The sequence below is a fragment of the Sinocyclocheilus anshuiensis genome, unplaced genomic scaffold, assembly GCF_001515605.1.
Source record: "Sinocyclocheilus anshuiensis isolate Anshui unplaced genomic scaffold, SAMN03320099.WGS_v1.1 scaffold1072, whole genome shotgun sequence".
Classification (NCBI taxonomy): Eukaryota; Metazoa; Chordata; class Actinopteri; order Cypriniformes; family Cyprinidae; genus Sinocyclocheilus; species Sinocyclocheilus anshuiensis.
In genome coordinates, this window is record NW_015548242.1 from 196,835 (window position 1) to 217,618 (window position 20,784).

At 37.6% G+C, this 20,784-nt stretch overlaps 1 protein-coding gene across 2 annotated transcripts; it reads left to right on the top strand.

Annotated features, from left to right (window-relative positions):
• Positions 1-825: 825 nt before the first annotated feature.
• LOC107655059 (myosin-7-like) lies at positions 826-20,448 on the top strand. Of its 2 annotated transcripts, XM_016442454.1 has the most exons (41): positions 826-967; positions 1,231-1,334; positions 2,816-2,959; positions 4,047-4,203; positions 4,328-4,355; positions 5,592-5,688; positions 6,653-6,745; positions 6,896-6,959; positions 7,044-7,142; positions 7,234-7,337; positions 7,419-7,557; positions 7,645-7,763; positions 8,004-8,153; positions 8,244-8,414; positions 8,501-8,680; positions 9,079-9,211; positions 9,299-9,375; positions 9,737-9,824; positions 9,990-10,107; positions 10,787-10,910; positions 11,039-11,175; positions 13,142-13,397; positions 13,815-14,057; positions 14,149-14,325; positions 14,398-14,543; positions 14,619-14,709; positions 14,790-15,179; positions 16,347-16,473; positions 16,593-16,711; positions 16,809-17,005; positions 17,087-17,436; positions 17,537-17,661; positions 18,183-18,298; positions 18,429-18,621; positions 18,794-18,997; positions 19,077-19,202; positions 19,282-19,452; positions 19,566-19,670; positions 19,776-19,871; positions 19,946-20,092; positions 20,182-20,448. In XM_016442454.1, the coding sequence occupies exons 1-41, from the start codon at positions 868-870 to the stop codon at positions 20,191-20,193; spliced, it is 5,817 nt and encodes a 1,938-aa protein (XP_016297940.1). In that variant the 5' UTR covers positions 826-867; the 3' UTR covers positions 20,194-20,448. The 2 variants fall into 2 exon arrangements, with proteins under 2 accessions (XP_016297940.1, XP_016297939.1); XM_016442453.1 differs by lacking the exons at positions 826-967; positions 1,231-1,334; positions 2,816-2,959; ... (1 more) ...; positions 4,328-4,355; positions 5,592-5,688 and adding an exon at positions 6,435-6,562.
• Positions 20,449-20,784: the final 336 nt, after the last annotated feature.

Here is a 20,784-nt window from a genome sequence, read left to right on the forward strand (position 1 = left end):
GCATTTCAACTTCCCGAAACATCTCAATATATATTTTTAATTGTTGTTAATATATTTGTTTTTATTGCTGTAGTCTTATGATTGCTTTTTTTTTTTCAAAAAGCAGAAAAAATAATTATTTAAAATCGGTTCTGTAACTATACTGATTGATGAAAATATAAATGTAACTAGATTTTTGTAAAAAAAATAAAAATAATAAATACTATCACACAATCACAATCAGTGCCTTCCAAGTAGCCTGCAAAATAAAATCCTGCTTATAAAAATAACAAAGCTTGGGTTTGGGTTAAGATAAAAATGTGGCTTGCCCTTTTGTGTCAGTTTGGGCACACAGTAAGCACCAATAGGCTCTGGAGGAGGTGACACATGATAATTTTTGTGACCGTGACCTTGGAGGAGATGATAAAAGGAGTTTGCCCACTCCACCCATTCAGTCTGTGTTAAGGTCAGTTAGCAAATTATGACTGGACACCTTAACTCATTTCATTTGCTTGATCATTTGTTTATAATACTACAATAATACTATAACTCATAAAATGCCATCAAAACAGTTACTTACTAAACAGTTTTCTAAACTAAAATCAAATTTTTTGTCAACAATGAAATGCTTTGTTTTATATAACATAAACATTATATAACATACTACCACCTGGAATATACATTTAAACATTGTAATTGAGATTATTCCTGCAACGTTTACTACAAGTTTGTGTTTTGTATTTATTTTTTGTCAACATAATATAATATTTTTAATGTTCTATTTTTTTATTATTTCATTTTTAAGTGTAAACTAACATATTTGTCTTCTTTTAAGGTTATCTGGAAAGTTTTGCCTTCAGCAAGTAAGGGAGCGGTGGATTTATCATCATGTCGAGATTGTTGGATATGAAAGAGTTTGGAGAAGCTGCTCCGTTTCTGCGCAAATCCGACCTGGAGCTGCTGGCAGCGCAAACTGTGGCGTTTGATGGTACTTGAGATACATTTTCAACCTACTTCAACAAATGTTTTACGGCGGATACAAACACTTCGATTCTCTTTTAAATACTTGCCATCTTGTTTACGCGGCGGCTTTTTGGTGTTCGTAATTGCATGTTAGGTTCTTAACTTGTAATGTTGAAAAGGGTATATTGAGGTAAATTTGCAATTGAATGATTGGATTTCTAACAAACAAACCAACGAAAAACTTTGTCGGCGCCTGGATATTGATCTGACAGCTTCCCTTGTGCGCAGGAAAGAAACGCGCTTGGATACCAGATGAAAAGGACGCGTACATTGAGGTGGAAATCAGGGAGATTGATGGTGACAAAGTCATCGTTGAGACCAAGGACGGGAAGGTAACACTTTTTAGTGAAATTAAATTAATCATGTCAAACAATATAAGAACATCCTAATTTAACGATTTGTGGATATGTCAAAATAAGCGAACTTTTGCTTAATTATTAATAGTGCTTCTGAATGGTTTAGATCTCAGTTAATACAATTAAATTGTAATTATGATTTTGCAATAAGCTAATGGCGATTGCGGTATTTTAATAAATAAATATAGGCTACGAACATGAAATATTGTTTTGAGTTTAAAGTATTTTACATGTAAATTAGTTTAAATCTTTTTAAATAGCTAAGAAAAACAATGTAAAAGACGAACACTGCGTAACATTTAATTATAGGCCTTAGTAGTAGTAGCCTAGTAGTAGGCTAGTATTAATCTACAATCCAAGCTAGCTATTTTTTAAACGATGGACTAACGTTAGTTAGGGTGACCATATTTTGACTACCGAAAACCAGGACACTCGGCCCGGCAATGAGATACTCAAATGATACTCGAAGTTTACTCAAAGATGCCTTATAATTTCAATAAATTTAAAGTAATGCCTCCTCTGTATGGATAGAACATTTTTATATTACAAAATACTATCTATAACCAAAGACACAAATTCAGATAAGCTTCTCAGAGGTTACTCAACATGTTTTATTATGACAAGTTTCAAAAATAACGAATGAAATAATGATATAAATAATGTCTCTTCTGTATTAGAAAAATAAATAAATAAATAATAAATAACTAAAAAATACCTCTGCTATAGTAGCAATCCAAATTTAACAAAAATAGCTCTCACAAACTTACAAAAACTAACTAACAAAAAATATCTATATCTTTAGTTTTCTTCTTCATCCTCGTTTTCCTCTTCATCCTGTTTTTCGTCCTCATCCTCCTTGTTTGCCCATCTATATTTTGCTGTAGAGCTGATCTTTCCCAGCAGTTTTTTGTTGCTTAACAAATAAGATCTACAATCCAAGCTAGCTATTTTTTAAACGATGGACTAACGTTAGTTATCTAAGTTACCATGGTAGTCGGCAATGTAGCTTGTCTTTTAAGTTTTCATAGTCCACTCTCTATCTTACCGGTTCGATGATCTTCTGATCAATGTTTTGTTTTTTTCTGAGCTTCCAGCCATTTGTTCACTTTTACCATATTCAACACGTTTACACACTTTTAAATAGTTCCTTCTGCTGAGGCGATTTGTCATAGTAGTAACCGTTTTAAGTCGCCAGATGGCGCCACTAACTATTTTTAAGTGCGCTAGAATGAAAAGACAAGGACGGCGGAGTGCTATGAAAGTAGTGCTGGTTTGTTGACATGAGCGACAGTGATCCAGTTTAGCGGTCATTTAAAAATAATATAACAAATATTTGATAGCTCAGTGCACAATTGACCAATAAGAATCAAACATTCCCTTTAATAATGGATCATATAAATGTTTTCCCTGTCCCATGTTATCTATAACCCTGCTCTGACCCTACTTAATTCCTGCAGTGTTTAACTGTGAAGGAGGATGACATTCAACAGATGAACCCTCCGAAGTTTGACATGATAGAGGACATGGCCATGCTCACACACCTGAATGAAGCTTCGGTGCTCTATAATCTACGGAGGCGCTACAGCAGTTGGATGATCTATGTTGGTACCATCACATCACAACAACTCAAAGCAAAGAAAATATCTGCCCTTTCTCACTAATCTTTGATGCCACAAATAACTTGACCGCAGCATTAAACATAGAGGGGCGGCACTATTCGTAGAACTTTACAGTCACAGTAATGAATTTAACACTTGCCTTTGCCAAGGGACAAATACAAGTCAATTCCCTAGAGGCATGTCCTTTACAACTGCCACAGTCAAAGTACTTCATAAAGTCATCTAAGGGAAGTTATGTTTTCCTTAAGAGCATTTAAACATTGTATACATGGGAAAACTAAAATATGAAAGTCCATATATAAAGTTATCAGTAAAATTATCATAGGAAAAAGTCACATTGTGAGATATAACAGCACACTCATATGGCAATTTGTAAGTATTATGTTATGGCAAATTAGTGGCTAATTCGTCTAATTTTTTACAATCTCATTCATGTGTTTTTGTACTATCAGCTTGCACCCCACTGATGGTTAGGTTTAAGGGTGAACCTTCTTGCTTTATTCTGAAAATGTTACATTTTTGTATGAACCAAATTGTATGAATTTACGCGAAACACCTCATAAAATGGATATTTTATAATATAAAAGACACATTATGAGAAATAAAGTTAAAGTAGGGGCCTTCAACCCTAGAGATCTGTGGCGGTTCTGCAGGGCATTTACAAATTATGATTTGGGTATGATTAGTTTGGATTTTAAACAAATGTGTGTGTGTGTGTGTGTGTGTGTGTATATATATATATATATATATATATATAAACGATATTAAGTTAATTTTAACCAAGCTGAAGCCAAAATTCAGCTAGAAATATCATTGGCACTTTGACTTTAAATAGAAATAAGAGTACAGATTTTGTACATATGACCAGCGAATATTTTTTGGCTTTGTAATTTAAGCATCATATCAAATTATGTATATACATTAGTACTTGTTATTATTGGCCAGGCTTAAAATACAACCCTCTGCTTCATCTCTATATCCAACAAGTCCTCTGGCCTAAAGAATTGTGTAATTTATCCTGACTGGATACAATACCTGAGATTAATTTAGTCAAATCTTCTCATGGCAGACATATTCTGGACTCTTCTGTGTGACCGTGAACCCATATAAATGGCTTCCCGTCTACACGGCCCCTGTAGTGGCTGCCTACAAAGGCAAACGCCGCTCCGAGGCTCCACCTCACATCTATTCCATCGCTGACAATGCCTACAATGAAATGTTGCGCAGTAAGTATTACATTAAAGTATTGCTTGTCTCTGCCCTCTACAGTAACTTACTGGAGGGATAATTTCACACTTCAGAAAGGTCCTTTTTGACCTGAAACAAATGTGTTATTGTTTACCCCCACAGATCGTGAGAATCAGTCCATGCTAATCACGTAAGTTTTGACATACCTGTACACATTCTGTATTGCTGTGATGAGAGCGAGACCAGAGATTATCTTACTATAGGGAGATGAGAGGGTCTGTATTACTTACTATTGGAGAAAGCGTAACGGCTAACTTGGAATTATGTTTTATATTTCCATTGTTTTGTTGGGCACTTTGTTGAAGTGTGGAAACACACTGCCTTTGCCCCTCAGATGAAGATGAATTTACTGTGTGTTGCAGGTACAGTCATCTGTGTCAGACAGCTCAGTGATGAGCTCCTCTCCCCAGCGCATTCAGATCATCTCCACTGACCCCTCTGTCACAACCCCCCAGAGAATACAGGTTCACACACACACGCGCTTATCGTAGATGGTGCACTAACACATTCAGACGCACTCACACTCTTTGACCTGAAACAAATGTGTTATTGTTTACCCCCACAGATCGTGAGAATCAGTCCATGCTAATCACGTAAGTTTTGACATACCTGTACACATTCTGTATTGCTGTGATGAGAGCGAGACCAGAGATTATCTTACTATAGGGAGATGAGAGGGTCTGTATTACTTACTATTGGAGAAAGCGTAACGGCTAACTTGGATCACGTGTGCCTTAATAACCAATCACATTACAGTCTTGACGTCACTGAACTTCAGTCAGAGTTGTGCGACACACCGCCGTTTGCAGATACCATAGAAATGAATGAGAAGTGCCGTAAACTGAATCCCACCTGTCGCAAAAAGTCAGTGACTTCTCTTATAAAACAGCATTTCTTTTGTGGTAAACTCTAAAAATAGTTAAATCCAAAAGTATTGTTTAGTATAAAACGTTGAAGATTAGCAGATAGGCTTTCGATTCATTAAATGATAAGCCGTTTCCTCTAAAAAGCTGTTTATTCAGCGTTGTGAAGCCTCTTCTCCATTGACATCCATTAAAAAAACCGGCCTCTGGTCTCCTTTCCCATGTACTGCCAGACCGGAAGAGTTAGATTTAGCCGTTACGCTTTTTCGGCTAATGGTTGCAGGTTTGCCTTCTAGTGGCTTTGGCGAGACATTTTCAGTGTGGAGAAAACAATTCAGCCACTGAGAATGTCGTTTTTCAGATTACATGTCCAACTTTTGATTTTTGTTTCTTTATAGAAAATTTTTTGCACTGTTTTTTTATAATGTTCTTTGCTGTGGTATTTTTCTTTCTTTTTTATTTTTCAAATGTCTTATCATTCAATAATTTCTTGATACTCATAGCGGAGAATCTGGTGCTGGCAAAACAGTAAACACGAAACGTGTAATTCAGTATTTTGCCATAGTAGCGGCTCTGGGTGAGGCACCGACTAAAAAAGGAGTAAGATACAAGCTCTCTCGGTTTCCCTCAAATCATCTCCCTCTTCTTTTTCAATCAGCCTTTTTTTTTTTTTACCTCTCATGCTGGCAAGTGTTTGCCATTTTCATTTTGAAGTCGCTCCTCATCTAGGTGTCCGGCACATTTTTACAGTGAAATTGCTACTATGTTTTGTGACAAAGTTAACTGTTATGGACATCCAGACTGAGGTTTGACTATCCCTTCCATTTGCATATATCTTTTTGGCTAATTTTCCCAAATGTTTTTGTGGGGTGAACATGACTCCATGTGTCTTCTATAGCTTAACCCCAGCACATCATCTCCTGCCTTTTTCTTCCTTGTTCTTGAAGTTTTTCTGTGAAACAAATTTGTGATTAACATTTAAGCTTTTATTTTTCTGTTTCAAGCAGGCCCAACCTCTTTCAGTTTCCTTGATTTCTGCTTTTTGTTGTGATTTTTTAAATCCATTATTCACAGAATAATTTTTTTCTCTGATTATAATAGGGTGTGATTGTTAAATACTTTGATGTATTTGATGTGAGCTAACAAAAGTTTACCCCATTTTTCATTCTTAATCCATGTTTGTCTATGAATTAGCATTTTCAGTTCTAATACAAATTATTTTTTTATCTATATTTTAACTATTTTGTTGATAGATTGTTGACTAGCATAGTATAATACTTTTTTAAATTTGTAAAAAAAAAAAAAAAAAAGCATTATATTGCATTCACATTAAATAATCAGGCTGTTAAATGTAGAATTAAATAATAACAATAAAATATAATGACAGAAGATGAGAAATATGTGCTCTTTTTCAAAACAACAATTTTTATTTGTTGTTGTTTTATGTTTTAAGGCCCCTGCCACTAAAACAGGGGTGAGTATATCTTCACACGTGGGGACATACTGCATAAACTGCAACAAATAAAGCTCAAAAACGTATCAATTATAAAATTATGTTTCTCAGGGGACTTTAGAAGACCAGATTATTGAAGCTAATCCTGCAATGGAGGCTTTTGGAAATGCCAAGACATTGAGGAACGACAACTCGTCCCGTTTTGTGAGTATATGACACTATATAGACCAAAGTTGTAGTTTTTGGGTCTAAATTCCATTTACTTACAAGTAAAGACCTGTTACCATGCTGTAAAATTAAACTATTAAGCATTGTTGATTCAACCATGGCATATTTCCGTAAATCCCTCTATAGGGTAAATTCATCAGGATCCATTTTGGACCAACGGGGAAACTGGCTTCCGCTGACATTGATATATGTAAGTAAATGATGACCCTCCAGTTCATGTCATTCCAAAATGTAAAAACTGACAGTGTAGTGATTTTTCAAATTATTTGTCTAGATCTTCTGGAAAAATCCAGAGTGATATTTCAGCAGCCTGGAGAGCGTAGTTACCACATATACTACCAGATCATGTCACAAAAGAAGCCTGAACTTCTTGGTAAGATAAATGCTACAATTACAAATTACAAATACAGCAATATTTTATTGCCATATTATTAATACATTTATTCTTTACTTGTGGATTTCAGATATGCTTCTGGTCTCTTCAAACCCCTATGACTACCATTTTTGCTCCCAAGGAGTGACAACGGTGGAGAATATGGATGACAGGCAGGAGCTTATGGCTACTGATGTAAGCTTTAAAATCTCTCATCACCTCTAAAACCAAATGAAAAAAAAAAAAAACTACAAAATCATGCTCTTGCCCATCCAGCATGCCATGGATATCCTTGGCTTCACTCCAGAAGAAAAGTACGGCTGCTATAAAATAGTAGGGGCCATCATGCACTTCGGGAACATGAAATTCAAACAGAAGCAGAGGGAAGAGCAGGCAGAGGCCGATGGCACTGAAAGTGAGCATAAATCTAGAATCTAGTTAGTCATTATTACAGTATTACAGTTAAAGATGGTCCAAAGCTTAAATGAAATAATCTTTCCAGGTGCTGATAAGGCCTCCTACCTGATGGGTGTTAGCTCAGCAGACCTTATAAAGGGTCTTCTGCACCCTAGAGTGAAGGTGGGCAACGAGTATGTGGTTAAAGGACAGAATGTCGAACAGGTGAGAAGTGTTCCCAAATTCCTTCCTCATTGGATGTATGTCTATAGCTACAAAAACAGAATTATTTTGCTGTGGTAATAATAATGCATGTTGAAACCACTGACATTTATTGTTGATCTACTAAGATACAAGGAATAAGCAGCCTGAGAAATCAGCCTGATATCCAGGCAACTGTTGCAATCCATGTGAGTGACAGCTGTGATCTTCATGTGCTCCACACACATTGTGTGGCTCTACCAGGTTAACTTTGCAGTGGGAGCTCTGGCCAAAGCCACTTATGACCGCATGTTCAAGTGGTTGGTGGGGCGTATAAATAGGACGCTCTACACTGTTCTGCCACGCCAGTTCTTTATCGGAGTGCTGGACATCGCCGGCTTTGAGATCTTTGAGGTGAGTGACTCTCGAAATTCCACACCACACTTATCTAGATTTCCATCGGCATTCACACTTGTGCATCTGTCATGTGGATTCTCTCAACAGCTCAACAGCTTCGAGCAGCTCTGCATCAACTTCACCAATGAGAAACTGCAACAGTTTTTCAACCACCACATGTTCATCCTGGAACAAGAGGAGTACAAAAGGGAGGGCATTGAGTGGACCTTTATCGACTTTGGGCTTGACCTCCAGGCCTGCATTGACCTCATTGAAAAGGTTTTTTTTTTTTTATTTAAAACAATGAGATGAAATACAGTAACAATTCATAGAAAATGCCTTCTGAGCTGTTTTCTCTTTGTTAGCCCTTAGGAATCATGTCCATCCTTGAAGAGGAGTGCATGTTCCCTAAAGCTACCGACAACAGCTTCAAGGCAAAGCTGTTTGACAATCACCTTGGCAAATCTGCCAATTTCCAAAAGCCAAGGCCTGACAAGAAAAGAAAGTATGAGGCTCATTTTGAGCTAGTGCACTATGCAGGAGTGGTGAGTTTCTACCAGTAATAAAGCTCCAATAAGACTAAATTTAAAGGTGACTTAGGCAGCACTTGATATTACAAGTATTTATGATGCATTTTAGATTATTCTTGGTGCTTTTTGTACTGAAAAACAACTTAAGCCAGTCCGTCTGCTGGTTTAAGCTGGTCTTCCATTCTGGCAAGATGGAAAGTGCCCTCTAAAATGTAGATATTGTTATCTATGATATCATTTTAATTAGGGCTGCACGATTAATCGCATGCGATATTTAACGCGCATCTTATCAGTAAAGCCGGTTCTGTAATCAGCGGTAAATCTCCATCACCTGGCGTTAAATATCGCATGCGATTAATCGTGCAGCCCTAATTTTAATGTAGATATATTGAATATTTTTATCTGAATTTCAGGTGCCATATAATATTATTGGTTGGTTAGACAAAAACAAAGACCCCCTGAATGAAACGGTGGTAGCTTGTTTCCAGAAATCAGCCAACAAGCTTCTAGGTAGTCTATATGAGAATTATGTTAGCTCTGACTCAGGTAAATATACCCCACAGTCTACATGAAATATGCCACAATTCTCTTCTAAACCATAAAATACTCCTAAATACAACTTTTTCCTTTTAGCCTCTGACACAAAAACAGGCGGCAAGGAAAAGAGGAAAAGGGCTGCTTCCTTCCAGACAGTGTCACAGCTACACAAGGTAGGAATATAACCAGACATTACTGCACTTGGTGCAAATTAGTTCGTAACAACACATGGTCAGATATTCATGGTCATTAAAACAAGAAAATCAAAACTGTTCAGTACTGAGAGGGAGGCAGTTAAGACTTGCAGTGATGTTTAGAGAAATGACACATGAACATCACTTTAAGTCTGTCCTGGCTCCTGTTCTGTCTGTGTCCACAAAGAGCATCAACAACTCAGGGTAAGTCTAGGAACACATCTGACAATGTTTTGGAGAAGGACACTTTTGCATATGTTATTATTGATTGCATTTGCTTTGCGCAGTGTAAAAGGTTAAGAACTTCTGTACAACAATGTTTCTGTTTCTCCAACTGCAGGAGAATCTCAACAAGCTGATGACAAACTTGCGGAGCACTCAGCCCCATTTTGTGCGCTGCATTATCCCCAATGAGACCAAAACACCAGGTGTTGTAACCAATGAGTGCTTCAACACATCCAAACCGACAGGATTATGATGGGAATCACTATTTTTGAGCATCAAACAATTTCGCAGCTTAGTTTTACACTGAAACAACAACCTGAAAGAGAATCTAAGTTGCAAAACCTCAAAACATTTTCATCTTTTTGAAGGTATCATGGATGCCTACCAGGTGCTGCACCAGTTGCGCTGTAACGGAGTCCTGGAGGGCATTCGCATTTGCAGGAAGGGATTTCCTAACAGAATTCTTTATGCCGAATTCAAACAACGGTGAGAAGAGCTACTATTGACTTACCTTGTGTACTCTTTCTTGAGAACATCAAAAAATGCACAGTGAATTACAATAAAATCTTGACATTACTTTTAGAGAGTATAATTTCCCTGTGTGAACATGTTTTGATCAATGCAATGATTTTCTGTTCACTAAAAAATTTAGGCTGAATTTTAAAGGCATCAACGCGGTTAAAAGTTAAACTGTGTTATTTCTGGGGTGCTAGTGCCACTAAATGCAATAAAAAAAAATTTGTTTCCAAAAAAATGTTTTTTCAAAATCTCTTACCACCCTTTGGCGGAGCCGGAATTTGGATCATATTGTTTAAACAAATTATTTATGTTTGATTATTTGATTCAGTTATTTCCGAAATATTCTAAAAACATCACAGAGCCACAGGTGTCATACATTTTTTATGGAAATTAATGAATGCATAACTGACTTAAAGCTGTTTATTCACAATAAACTGTGACATTTTGAGTATTTCAACATAATACAATTGCTCACTTCATCTTTAACCTTCAGTGGCTTGTGAGAAGTCAGCTTGATGATAAGCCAGTTGTTAAATAGTACAAATTTCTGTACATCAGTTAAATCTGGAACAACTATGTTTGCAGATGATAATGATAAAAAATAGTGAATAAACAATAAGGATGTCTATATTCCTCCTTTTCACAGGTATCGCATTCTGAATCCTCACGCAATCCCTGATGACAAGTTTGTTGACAGCAGGAAGGCTGCAGAGAAACTTCTGGCTTCACTGGATATCGACCATAATCAGTATAGATTTGGACATACTAAGGCAAGTCAGACTTCAGCCAGTAAAAGGTTGTTGCTTTCAGCCTCAAGCAATGGGACATCGATCACAGGTTAACTCTGTACACAAGACAAAATGGGCTAAATCAACCCGTCTGTGTCTCTGCATTACAGGTGTTCTTTAAAGCTGGTCTGTTGGGACACCTGGAGGAGATGAGGGACGAGCGTCTGGCTAAAGTTCTCACTCTACTGCAGGCCGCCAGTCGTGGCAAGATCATGAGGATGGAGCTGAAGAAGATGATGGAGAGGAAGTAATACATGATTCTATTCAAAAAATTTTTTCTAAAATTAAAATACAGTGGCCCCAAGCATATTTGGATATTTAAGTCACACTTAAAAATGAATACAAGTAATTGCATTAGATAACATTTCCAACCAGGTTCCACTTATTTTAAAGAAAGATATTTCACAAAAAATGTCTTTCAGATAGTTAGTGGAACATCCACCCCTCAAAAAATGACTTTGACACTGAGTTATTCCTGAAAAAAGCATAATTTGTTTAAAGATGTCACTTGGTTTTATATTGTCATATTTAATGCAAAATTGAAAGAAATGTATATATTGTAAGTGTAGTTTAAGTGGCAAAATACATTTTGGGGTCACTGCATATTGATTTAGAGATTTTCTGAATATAAAATATGAAGTTACATATTCAGACTTAAGGTTCAGTCACATTAGCAAAATTTCACGAGCAAAAAGGTCTGAAGCACATCTCACACAGACATCACTTTCAAACCAAGCATCTTTCTGAATTCACATGACCAACTTGACTATGACAATTCACCAAACAACCATAAATGCGAACACAGTTTTAACCTACTAATAGCTCTTACATGGTTTCAATCCACTTGAATGGAGAAAAGGGCTACCATATGCTTATATTCTCCATATTCTTGATGCCGTCCCACACAAATATTCACAAACTATACTGATATCCAACAGGTTTACTTCTAATAAAGTTAGCAACAAGCTGTTGTCACATGATATTTCTCAAGCCTCAACATATGAGAGGTATTTTGGGGCCATGTGGATGGAGTGTGTGAGGCGTGTGTCTTCAGACATGCATTTGTCCATGTGTGCATGTGTGGCCGAGACCCTTCATATGCTCCGACACTCTCTGTGAAACGTGAGGTTCTCCATGCCCATATCCATAACCTCCACCCTTCCCCTTATTAGACAATGTAGGCGGTGTCCTTAAAGCCCAGAAGCCCAGTGGGTCACATGACAGCTGCTCACCCCACTCCTCACTAAAAATACAGGCCAGCTCCCTGCTCAAAGGCCTGTTTTGCCAAGGCGCCTGTTTCTCTAAAGGACCACATTGAAAGCATATCTGCAGACTGGCAAAGGATTAAAGCCGCTGGTTCACAGAAGGCCTCAGTTTCTAAATAAATATTTGACACTTCACCTTTTGGGTGGCCTGGAGCACAGATGCATGGCAGCTATTTGATCAGACCGAATTCTCTGCCGTCATCCGCTAACATATAACCACAGTACTGTGAAAGCAAGTGCATGACATCTGAAAGTCGCCCCAGTAATAGACTAACTAAAAGGAGCCTCGTTTCATGCATTCATGGACATAAGCCAGTGGGTCATATGGGGGTGACGCAGTCTTCCCATGATCAGTGTTGTTGTTGTTGACTAAAACTATTAAAATCTATTTCACTAACTGAAATAAAGTTCAAATAACAAGAAATAAAATATAAATATTAGAGCATTAGCAAAATTAGCTTGGCAACTCACTGAATTAAAAATAAGTTTTAGTTGAAGTGCTAAACTTACTAAAGCTAAAACTGAAAATAAAAAGCCGTTAGCCGATAGCCTCGTTTAGTTTGTGGGTTCATGTGGTTAACACAATGTTTTTATAGTCTAAGTATGGATGAATGATAAGACTGCAAAAATATTTGTTGCAATAACTCTAAAACTAAAATGGACGTTGTATTGTTAAAAACAAGAGGATTGTACCCAAAGACACTCAATATAGCGGCTGTAAGAATGGAAGCCGGCCTTTCAATTTATAGAGCCAATCACGTGATGTAGCTGGACCAGGCTGAAAAATACAGTATTTAATTATAGTTTAGAAATAAAGAAACAAAAATTTAAAACGTAATACTAATAATTTTAGAAGTATATAGGAGCTATAATTATATCACCAAGATGGACTGACATGCCTTAAAGAGACTATACCTATACCTAATTATACCTGCCTCTTGTCATTAGGGAGGCTCTTATGATCATCCAGTGGAATATCCGGGCCTTCAACATCGTGAAGAATTGGCCGTGGATGAAACTTTTCTTTAAAATCAAGCCCCTGCTGAGGAGCGCCGCCACGGAAAAAGAGCTGGCCGCTCTAAAAGAGGAGTTCCTGAAGCTAAAGGAGGCACTAGAGAAATCAGAGTCCAAACGTAAGGAACTGGAAGAGAAACAGGTCAGCCTGATCCAAGAGAAGAATGACCTTTCCCTGCAGCTTCAGGCAGTGAGTATCAATGGCAATCGTACGGTTTGCTCATAAACACCACAAAAAATGGTGCCACAGAACTACTCATTATTGCATTTTTATATTTTACTGTGTTACAGCAGGACATTTAGTACAGTTTCATTAAGTTTGCAGTTTGGCAAAAAGTCTGAATGCAGGTGAAATAAAAAAAAATAAAAATAGCTGAATGCATAAAAGTATAAAATTCTTCTTCTTCAAGGCACTAATTTTGACATGATCCATGATCTAAATAATCTATGTAGGTTTAAGGGAAAGAAAATTATGTTTTAAAAGGATATTTAAAAGGATAATTAATGCCATTACCCAACAAATTATGAAATAGTCCAAAAAGAATAAAATTAATTGTACATATTCAGGTGTTACATTGTTTAAATTCACTTTCTAATCGCTCAACAGGAGCAGGATAACCTGGCAGATGCAGAGGACCGTTGTGACCTGCTCATCAAGACTAAGATTCAACTTGAAGCCAAAGTGAAGGAGATGACCGAACGCCTGGAAGATGAAGAGGAGATGAATGCTACTGTTCTTGCAAAAAAACGCAAGCTGGAGGATGAGTGCGCTGAGCTGAAAAAGGACATTGATGATCTGGAGATAACCTTGGCCAAGGTGGAGAAGGAGAAGTATGCCACTGAAAACAAGGTGAGCCCATTCTTTTGACGAAAATGAAGGTCAAGCTTTGTTGTTGAGCCACTGTGAAGTCTGTTAAACTAATTCAAGTCCCTTTTCATAGGTGAAGAATCTGATAGAAGAGATGGCAGCTTTGGATGAAACTATTCTGAAGCTCACTAAAGAGAAGAAGGCCCTACAGGAGAGTCACCAGCAGACGTTGGATGACTTGCAGACAGAGGAAGACAAAGTCAACACTCTGACTAAGGCCAAAGCCAAGTTGGAGCAGCAAGTAGATGATGTAAGTTGGATAAATGTTAACAGTTCCAAATAGAGGAATAAATCAGAAATACACTATAATTCCATGTTTTAGTTGGAGGGGTCCTTGGAACAGGAGAAGAAATTGCGAATGGACCTGGAACGGGCCAAACGCAAGCTGGAGGGCGATCTCAAGCTGGCCATGGAGTCTGTCATGGACCTTGAAAATGACAAGCAGCAATTAGAGGAAAAGCAGAAGAAGTAAGAAAATATCACGACAGGATGCTGTAAAATAAAATATTTCTCTTCTTAAATTGTCTTTTTTTCTTTTTGTAGGAAAGATTTTGAAATGAACCAGATCAGTTCGAAAATTGAAGATGAGCAAGTGCTCATCATCCAGCTTCAAAAGAAGATCAAGGAACTGCAGGTGAGTCAAACTGGACTGCTCAATTTCTGAGTTTGTGTTTCTATCAGAACACTTTCATTCATTCTTTCATTGTGTTCAAGGCTCGTATTGAAGAGCTCGAAGAGGAACTGGAAGCAGAGCGTTCCACCCGATCGAAGATGGAGAAACAGCGATGCGATGCGTCCAAAGAGCTTGAAGAGCTCAGCGAGCGTCTCGAGGAAGCTGGAGGTGCCACGTCAGCTCAAATTGAGATGAATAAGAAACGGGAGGCAGACTTTCTAAAACTGCGTCGTGACCTTGAGGAGGCCATATTGCACCACGAGGCTATGACTGCCGCACTGCGCAAAAAGCATGCAGACAGTGTGGCTGAACTGAGTGAGCAAATTGACAGCCTTCAGCGGGTCAAACAGAAGTTGGAGAAGGAGAGAAGTGAAGCCAAGATGGAGGCAGATGACCTAACCTCCAATTTAGAGCAGCTGGCAAAGAGCAAGGTGGAAAATATGATCCATGTTGCACCACATTCTGATCTAATTTAACTACTGTAGCATTAATTTAGCTTTGACTTTAACACTGAAAAATCAAGGGCTGATTTCAGTTGAGCTCAGGTTGAAATCTTTTTAGTTGGGTAAAATTTGCATGCTCTTGGTTTGTATATACCATTTTTTTTTTTTATCAAATTAATTTTATACAGTAAGGTTAACAGTATATTAGGTATCATGAATTTACAACAAACAATATTTTTTACAGCTTTTATTAATATGGCTTAATGTTCATTTTTAAATATACTCAAACATTTATACATTTACATTTAGTCACTTAATAGATGCTTTTATCCAAAGGGACTTACAAATGAGGACAATAGAAGCAATCAAAACCAACAAAAGAACAATAATATGTAAGTGCTATGACAAGTCTCGGTTAGTCTAACACAGTACATGCAAGGTTTTTTTTATAATAAATCAAAAAAAATAGATAGAATAGAAAAAGTATAGAGAATGCTAGTGTTAGATTTTTTAGATAAAAAGAAAACAAGTAGTTAGACTAAAAATAGAATAGAGAGTGCAAGTGTTAGAGGGTCAAGTTTTTTTTTAACAAAAACAATTCAAGTTGTATAAATTAAGATTATTGAATCTAATATGAACAAAAAAACAACAACAACAGTATATCTATGAATTAACATTAACCTAAATTAATAAATGCTGTGATCTAATGTAACAAGTTTAACCTTATTGTAAAATTGAAAAATAGGCCTATATAATATAACACATAAGACGTAAGAAACCATAATTTTTAAAAAGTTTGAAATCCCTTAAATTTACCAATTTTTTTTTTACTAAGGGTATTAAAAACTTTATAATACAATGACAAATTGCTATAAAATAACTGCAGATTGTTCCAAGAAAATGGTGCAGAAAACGTAAAAGCCTTATTACCCATTTGAGACTGATCTTTAGGCACAGTCATAAAAAAGATACCCTGACAATGTATTCAATTCACACGACATCTGCGCATCATGAAATAACCAGACAGCCTTAATAGTATTCACTGAATTGAATCATAAATAGTATAATAGTACGCATATAAATAGTACACATTTTTTGATTTCCTACACAAACACACACACATACAATTTTATTAATTTTATAAAACTATTACAGGCTGCCACTGAGAAAACGTGTCGCCTCTATGAGGACCAGATGAACGAGTCAAAAGCCAAAGTGGAGGAGCTTCAAAGGCAACTCAGCGACACCAACACACAGCGAGCCCGGGCTCAGGCTGAAAGCGGTATACAAACAAACTACCTACTGAGCAAATTCATCCTTAACAAGAACCACTGAGACATTTATGCATTGGTTTGAGACATCTAACTATTCGCTTTTTAATATAATTTTTGCATAACACAGCTGAGCTGGGCAGAAAGCTGGAGGAGCGTGAAGCTCTTGTGTCTCAACTGCAGCGCACCAAGAACTCCCTCAGCCAAAACATCGAGGAGCTCAGGAAACAGCTAGATGAAGAAACCAAAGTAAGAGAAACTATCTTTCTCACTGCTCAACATGTTCCTGCTTTTATGTGGAACCAATTTCTACTTTTGATTTGTCTTTGGCATCTGCTCCTTTCAGTCAAAGAATGCCTTGGCTCATGCCCTGCAATCATCCAGGCATGACTGTGATCTGCTGAGGGAGCAGTATGATGAAGAGCAAGAGGGCAAATCTGAGCTGCAGCGTGCACTGTCCAAGGCCAATGCCGAAGTCGCCCAATGGAGGACCAAGTATGAGACAGACGCCATACAGAAGACAGAGGAACTCGAGGAAGCAAAGTGAGTGTGTGGACTAGACAAGGAATAATGACTGGCTTCATTCGATCTAAAACTGAATGATTAAATTCCACAAATTGACAGGAAGAAGTTGGCCGTCCGCCTCCAAGAGGCTGAGGAACAAGTCGAGGCATCAAACGCAAAGTGCTCCTCCCTAGAAAAGACCAAACATCGACTGCAGTCGGAGATTGAGGATCTCGTAGTAGATCTGGAGCGCTCTAATGCAGCCGCCGCTGCCCTGGATAAGAAGCAGAGGCAATTTGACAAGATTCTGGCTGAATGGAAGCAGAAGTACGAGGAGTGTCAGTCTGAGCTGGAGTCTTCACAGAAAGAGTCTCGTAATCTGAGCACAGAGCTGTTTAAACTCAAGAACTCTTATGAGGAGGCTCTGGACCATCTGGAGAGCATCAAACGGGAGAATAAAAATCTACAGGGTATGTTTTGAACTTTATGGATTATGAGTAGAGAAAAAAAACTACAATATATTATCAGTCACAAAACGTGACTTATCAATACCTTTCATGTTTCTGGCAGAGGAGATTTCTGACCTGAATGACCAAATAGGGCAGGGCAGCAAGACCATTCATGAGCTTGAGAAGATCAAGAAGGGCTTAGACCTGGAGAAGACTGAAATTCAGGCAGCCCTGGAGGAAGCTGAAGTATGAATCTTCTTTGTGTCTGCAAACTTTTGTAGTTGAAAACCAAAAATAAAAAACCTCAGTCACATTATTGTTACACCAGAAAATATACTTGTGTATTGACTTAAACATATGAATAACATATTACATCATTAATGTCAAAAGGAGAGTATTTTCATGATTATTATAGTGACATTAAAAAACAGAGTGGTAAATTTCCTGTTAGGTCTTTTTAGGTAAGGTTAATTAGTGCATGTATTGAAGAAAAAAAAGGTTTGATTCAATTAAAACCTCAAATACTTTATTTTAGAGAATGAATTAATGATACATGAGATTCCTGGAAATAATAAATGTATACCTTTTTGTTTTGTCATTTAGTGTTTTTTATTTTACCTGGAAATAATACATTAAAAAAATAAATGAAATTATTTATGGTTTATAAAACCAGCCCATAACATATAGAATTATATCACACCAAAACAGATTTGAAAAGACTTGGACTCTCTCATTAAATTCTCATATACATTATTTTTTTATGTCAGGGAACTCTGGAGCATGAGGAGAGCAAGACTCTATGTATACAGCTAGAGCTCAACCAGATCAAAGCAGACATTGACAGGAAGCTGGCTGAGAAAGATGAGGAAATCGACAATCTCCGGTGAGTTCTACTCAATGAGTTCTACTCAATTATTGAAACATTATTTTCCATTACTCCATTTCATTATACAACCATTATTGTTTATACTACAAGGCTTCCTAACTACTTTACCCACCTTTAAATTCTCTAGCCGTAACCATCAGCGTGCCATAGAGTCCATGCAAGCCACCCTGGACTCAGAAGCAAAATCCCGTAATGAAGCCATCAGGTTGAAGAAGAAGATGGAAGGCGACCTGAATGAAATGGAGGTTCAGCTGAACCATGCAAATCGCTTGGCCACCGAGTCCCAAAAAATGGCCCGCAACCTGCAGACACAGATTAAGGTAAATGTGACTTTTATTGTAACAAACATATTTTAATTATTGCATCATAATTGTGGGAAATAAAAAACAGGTTTGGAGTATTTCCATATTATATGTATGCAAAACTACCTAAGCAAATAGTCACTAACTCATCCCTAACTAACATAAAACCCCCTGTCATATAAATTAAAAGGACCTTCAGATAGAGCTGGATGAGACTATTCACCAGAATGAAGAACTGAAGGAACAAGTTGCCGTTACTGAACGCAGAAACAACCTCCTGACTGCTGAGGTTGAAGAACTCAGAAGCCAGCTGGAGCAGAACGATCGCGCCCGCAAACTGGCTGAGTATGATCTCCTGGAAACCACGGAGAGGGTCAACCTACTGCATACCCAGGTAATGGACAGATTTTCCATCAGTCTTTGTAGAAGGCAGTTCTTCCGAGCATTTTCCATAATTCTTTCTTCCTCCCCAGAACACGTCACTGCTTAGTCAAAAGAAAAAGTTGGAGAGCGATATCTCCATGTTGTCTAGCGAGGTGGATGATGCTGTGCAGGAGTGCCGAAATGCAGAAGAAAAAGCCAAAAAGGCCATCACTGATGTGAGTGTCTTGCATAGAGAGGGTGTTTTATGCTAAATATTGTGCACAGGAAATTTAATATGATGCTTTCAACTTGCAGGCTGCCATGATGGCAGAAGAGCTCAAGAAAGAGCAGGACACCAGTGCTCACCTGGAACGTATGAAGAAGAACATGGAGCCGACCATCAAAGATCTGCAGATGCGTCTGGATGAGGCCGAGCAGATCGCTCTAAAAGGAGGCAAGAAACAAATCCAGAAACTGGAAAGCAGGGTATGCAGGATGACTTTTGTCATTTATAAGTCAATAAAATATTGCTGCATGAAAAACCTGACTGACTTTAGTGGTGTCTTGCATTGTGAACTTTTAACTTTGCTTTCCTTAAGGTCAGAGACCTGGAGAGTGAGCTGGAATCTGAGCAGAAAAAAAGCAATGAATTCCAGAAGGGAGTCCGCAAATATGAGCGAAGGATCAAGGAGCTCACCTACCAGGTACAGACTCCATCCGAGAGATGCACAAATTCAGTTTAGATTGTACTGAAAGGTTGCACTATTCTGGAAGAATAAACCCTGTGGCACCACCTGCTGTTTCTACAGACTGAGGAGGACAGGAAGAACATGGCGCGTCTACAGGAGCTCATAGACAAGCTGCAGGCCAAAGTTAAGACCTACAAGAGACAAGCAGAGGAGGCGGTGAGTTTACAAATAAACCTACACCTCATGTATACGTAAAACATCACTGATGGTTCCTGCTCATTGTAATGTAGGAGGAACAAGCTAATACCAACTTGACCAAGTACAAGAAGACCCAGCATGAGCTGGATGACGCTGAGGAACGAGCCGAGATTGCAGAGTCTCAAGTGAATAAACTACGAACCCGGACCAGAGACCCGGGTAGCAAGGCTAGTCCTAAGGCATGTAGCTTTTGAATATTGCATTTAAACTTTTCATTTACTCTGTAATGACTAAACCAATTAATCAGCTTTGTTTTTACCCATTTTAGCTTGCAGAGTGAAGAGGAAGGCCCTCTCATATAGGATCACAGCCCACAGCTGCTAGTTGTGAGTGAATTAAAAATATGCCTAAAGCTATGAGCAAAATAAAAATAATGACTCTTTTATGTTTATGTAGACCATATAAATCTGTATTTCATATTTTCTTTATTTGTACCAATGTATAGGCCTACTGCAACTTCATGACATCTCTTTGATTTTAAACTTTCAAAGATAAAACACAGCCCTTCCTTAAACTCTCTTCAGGATATACACGGGCGTTTGCACAAAAGAGCAGTGTTTAAAATGTATGTTTACACAATGAATACATTTTTAAAAAGTGCTCTCAGTAGTCTTTCCTGTTATTCTGGTCGATATGGCAGTCGTCGTGAACTTATACTGACACCTAGCGCGTGGATGCAGCATCACACAAACGCAAATATCAAAGACTATACATGATTTTAAACACTTTAAATGTATTGATAATTGAAGTATTAATAATTTAAAACTCTTTTAGGCTACTAACATTTATCACACAAGAATGAATGGAAATCCACAAATTATATAACTAATGCCTTCCTTGAGCATGGTGCTTCATGTCTTAAACATCAAGG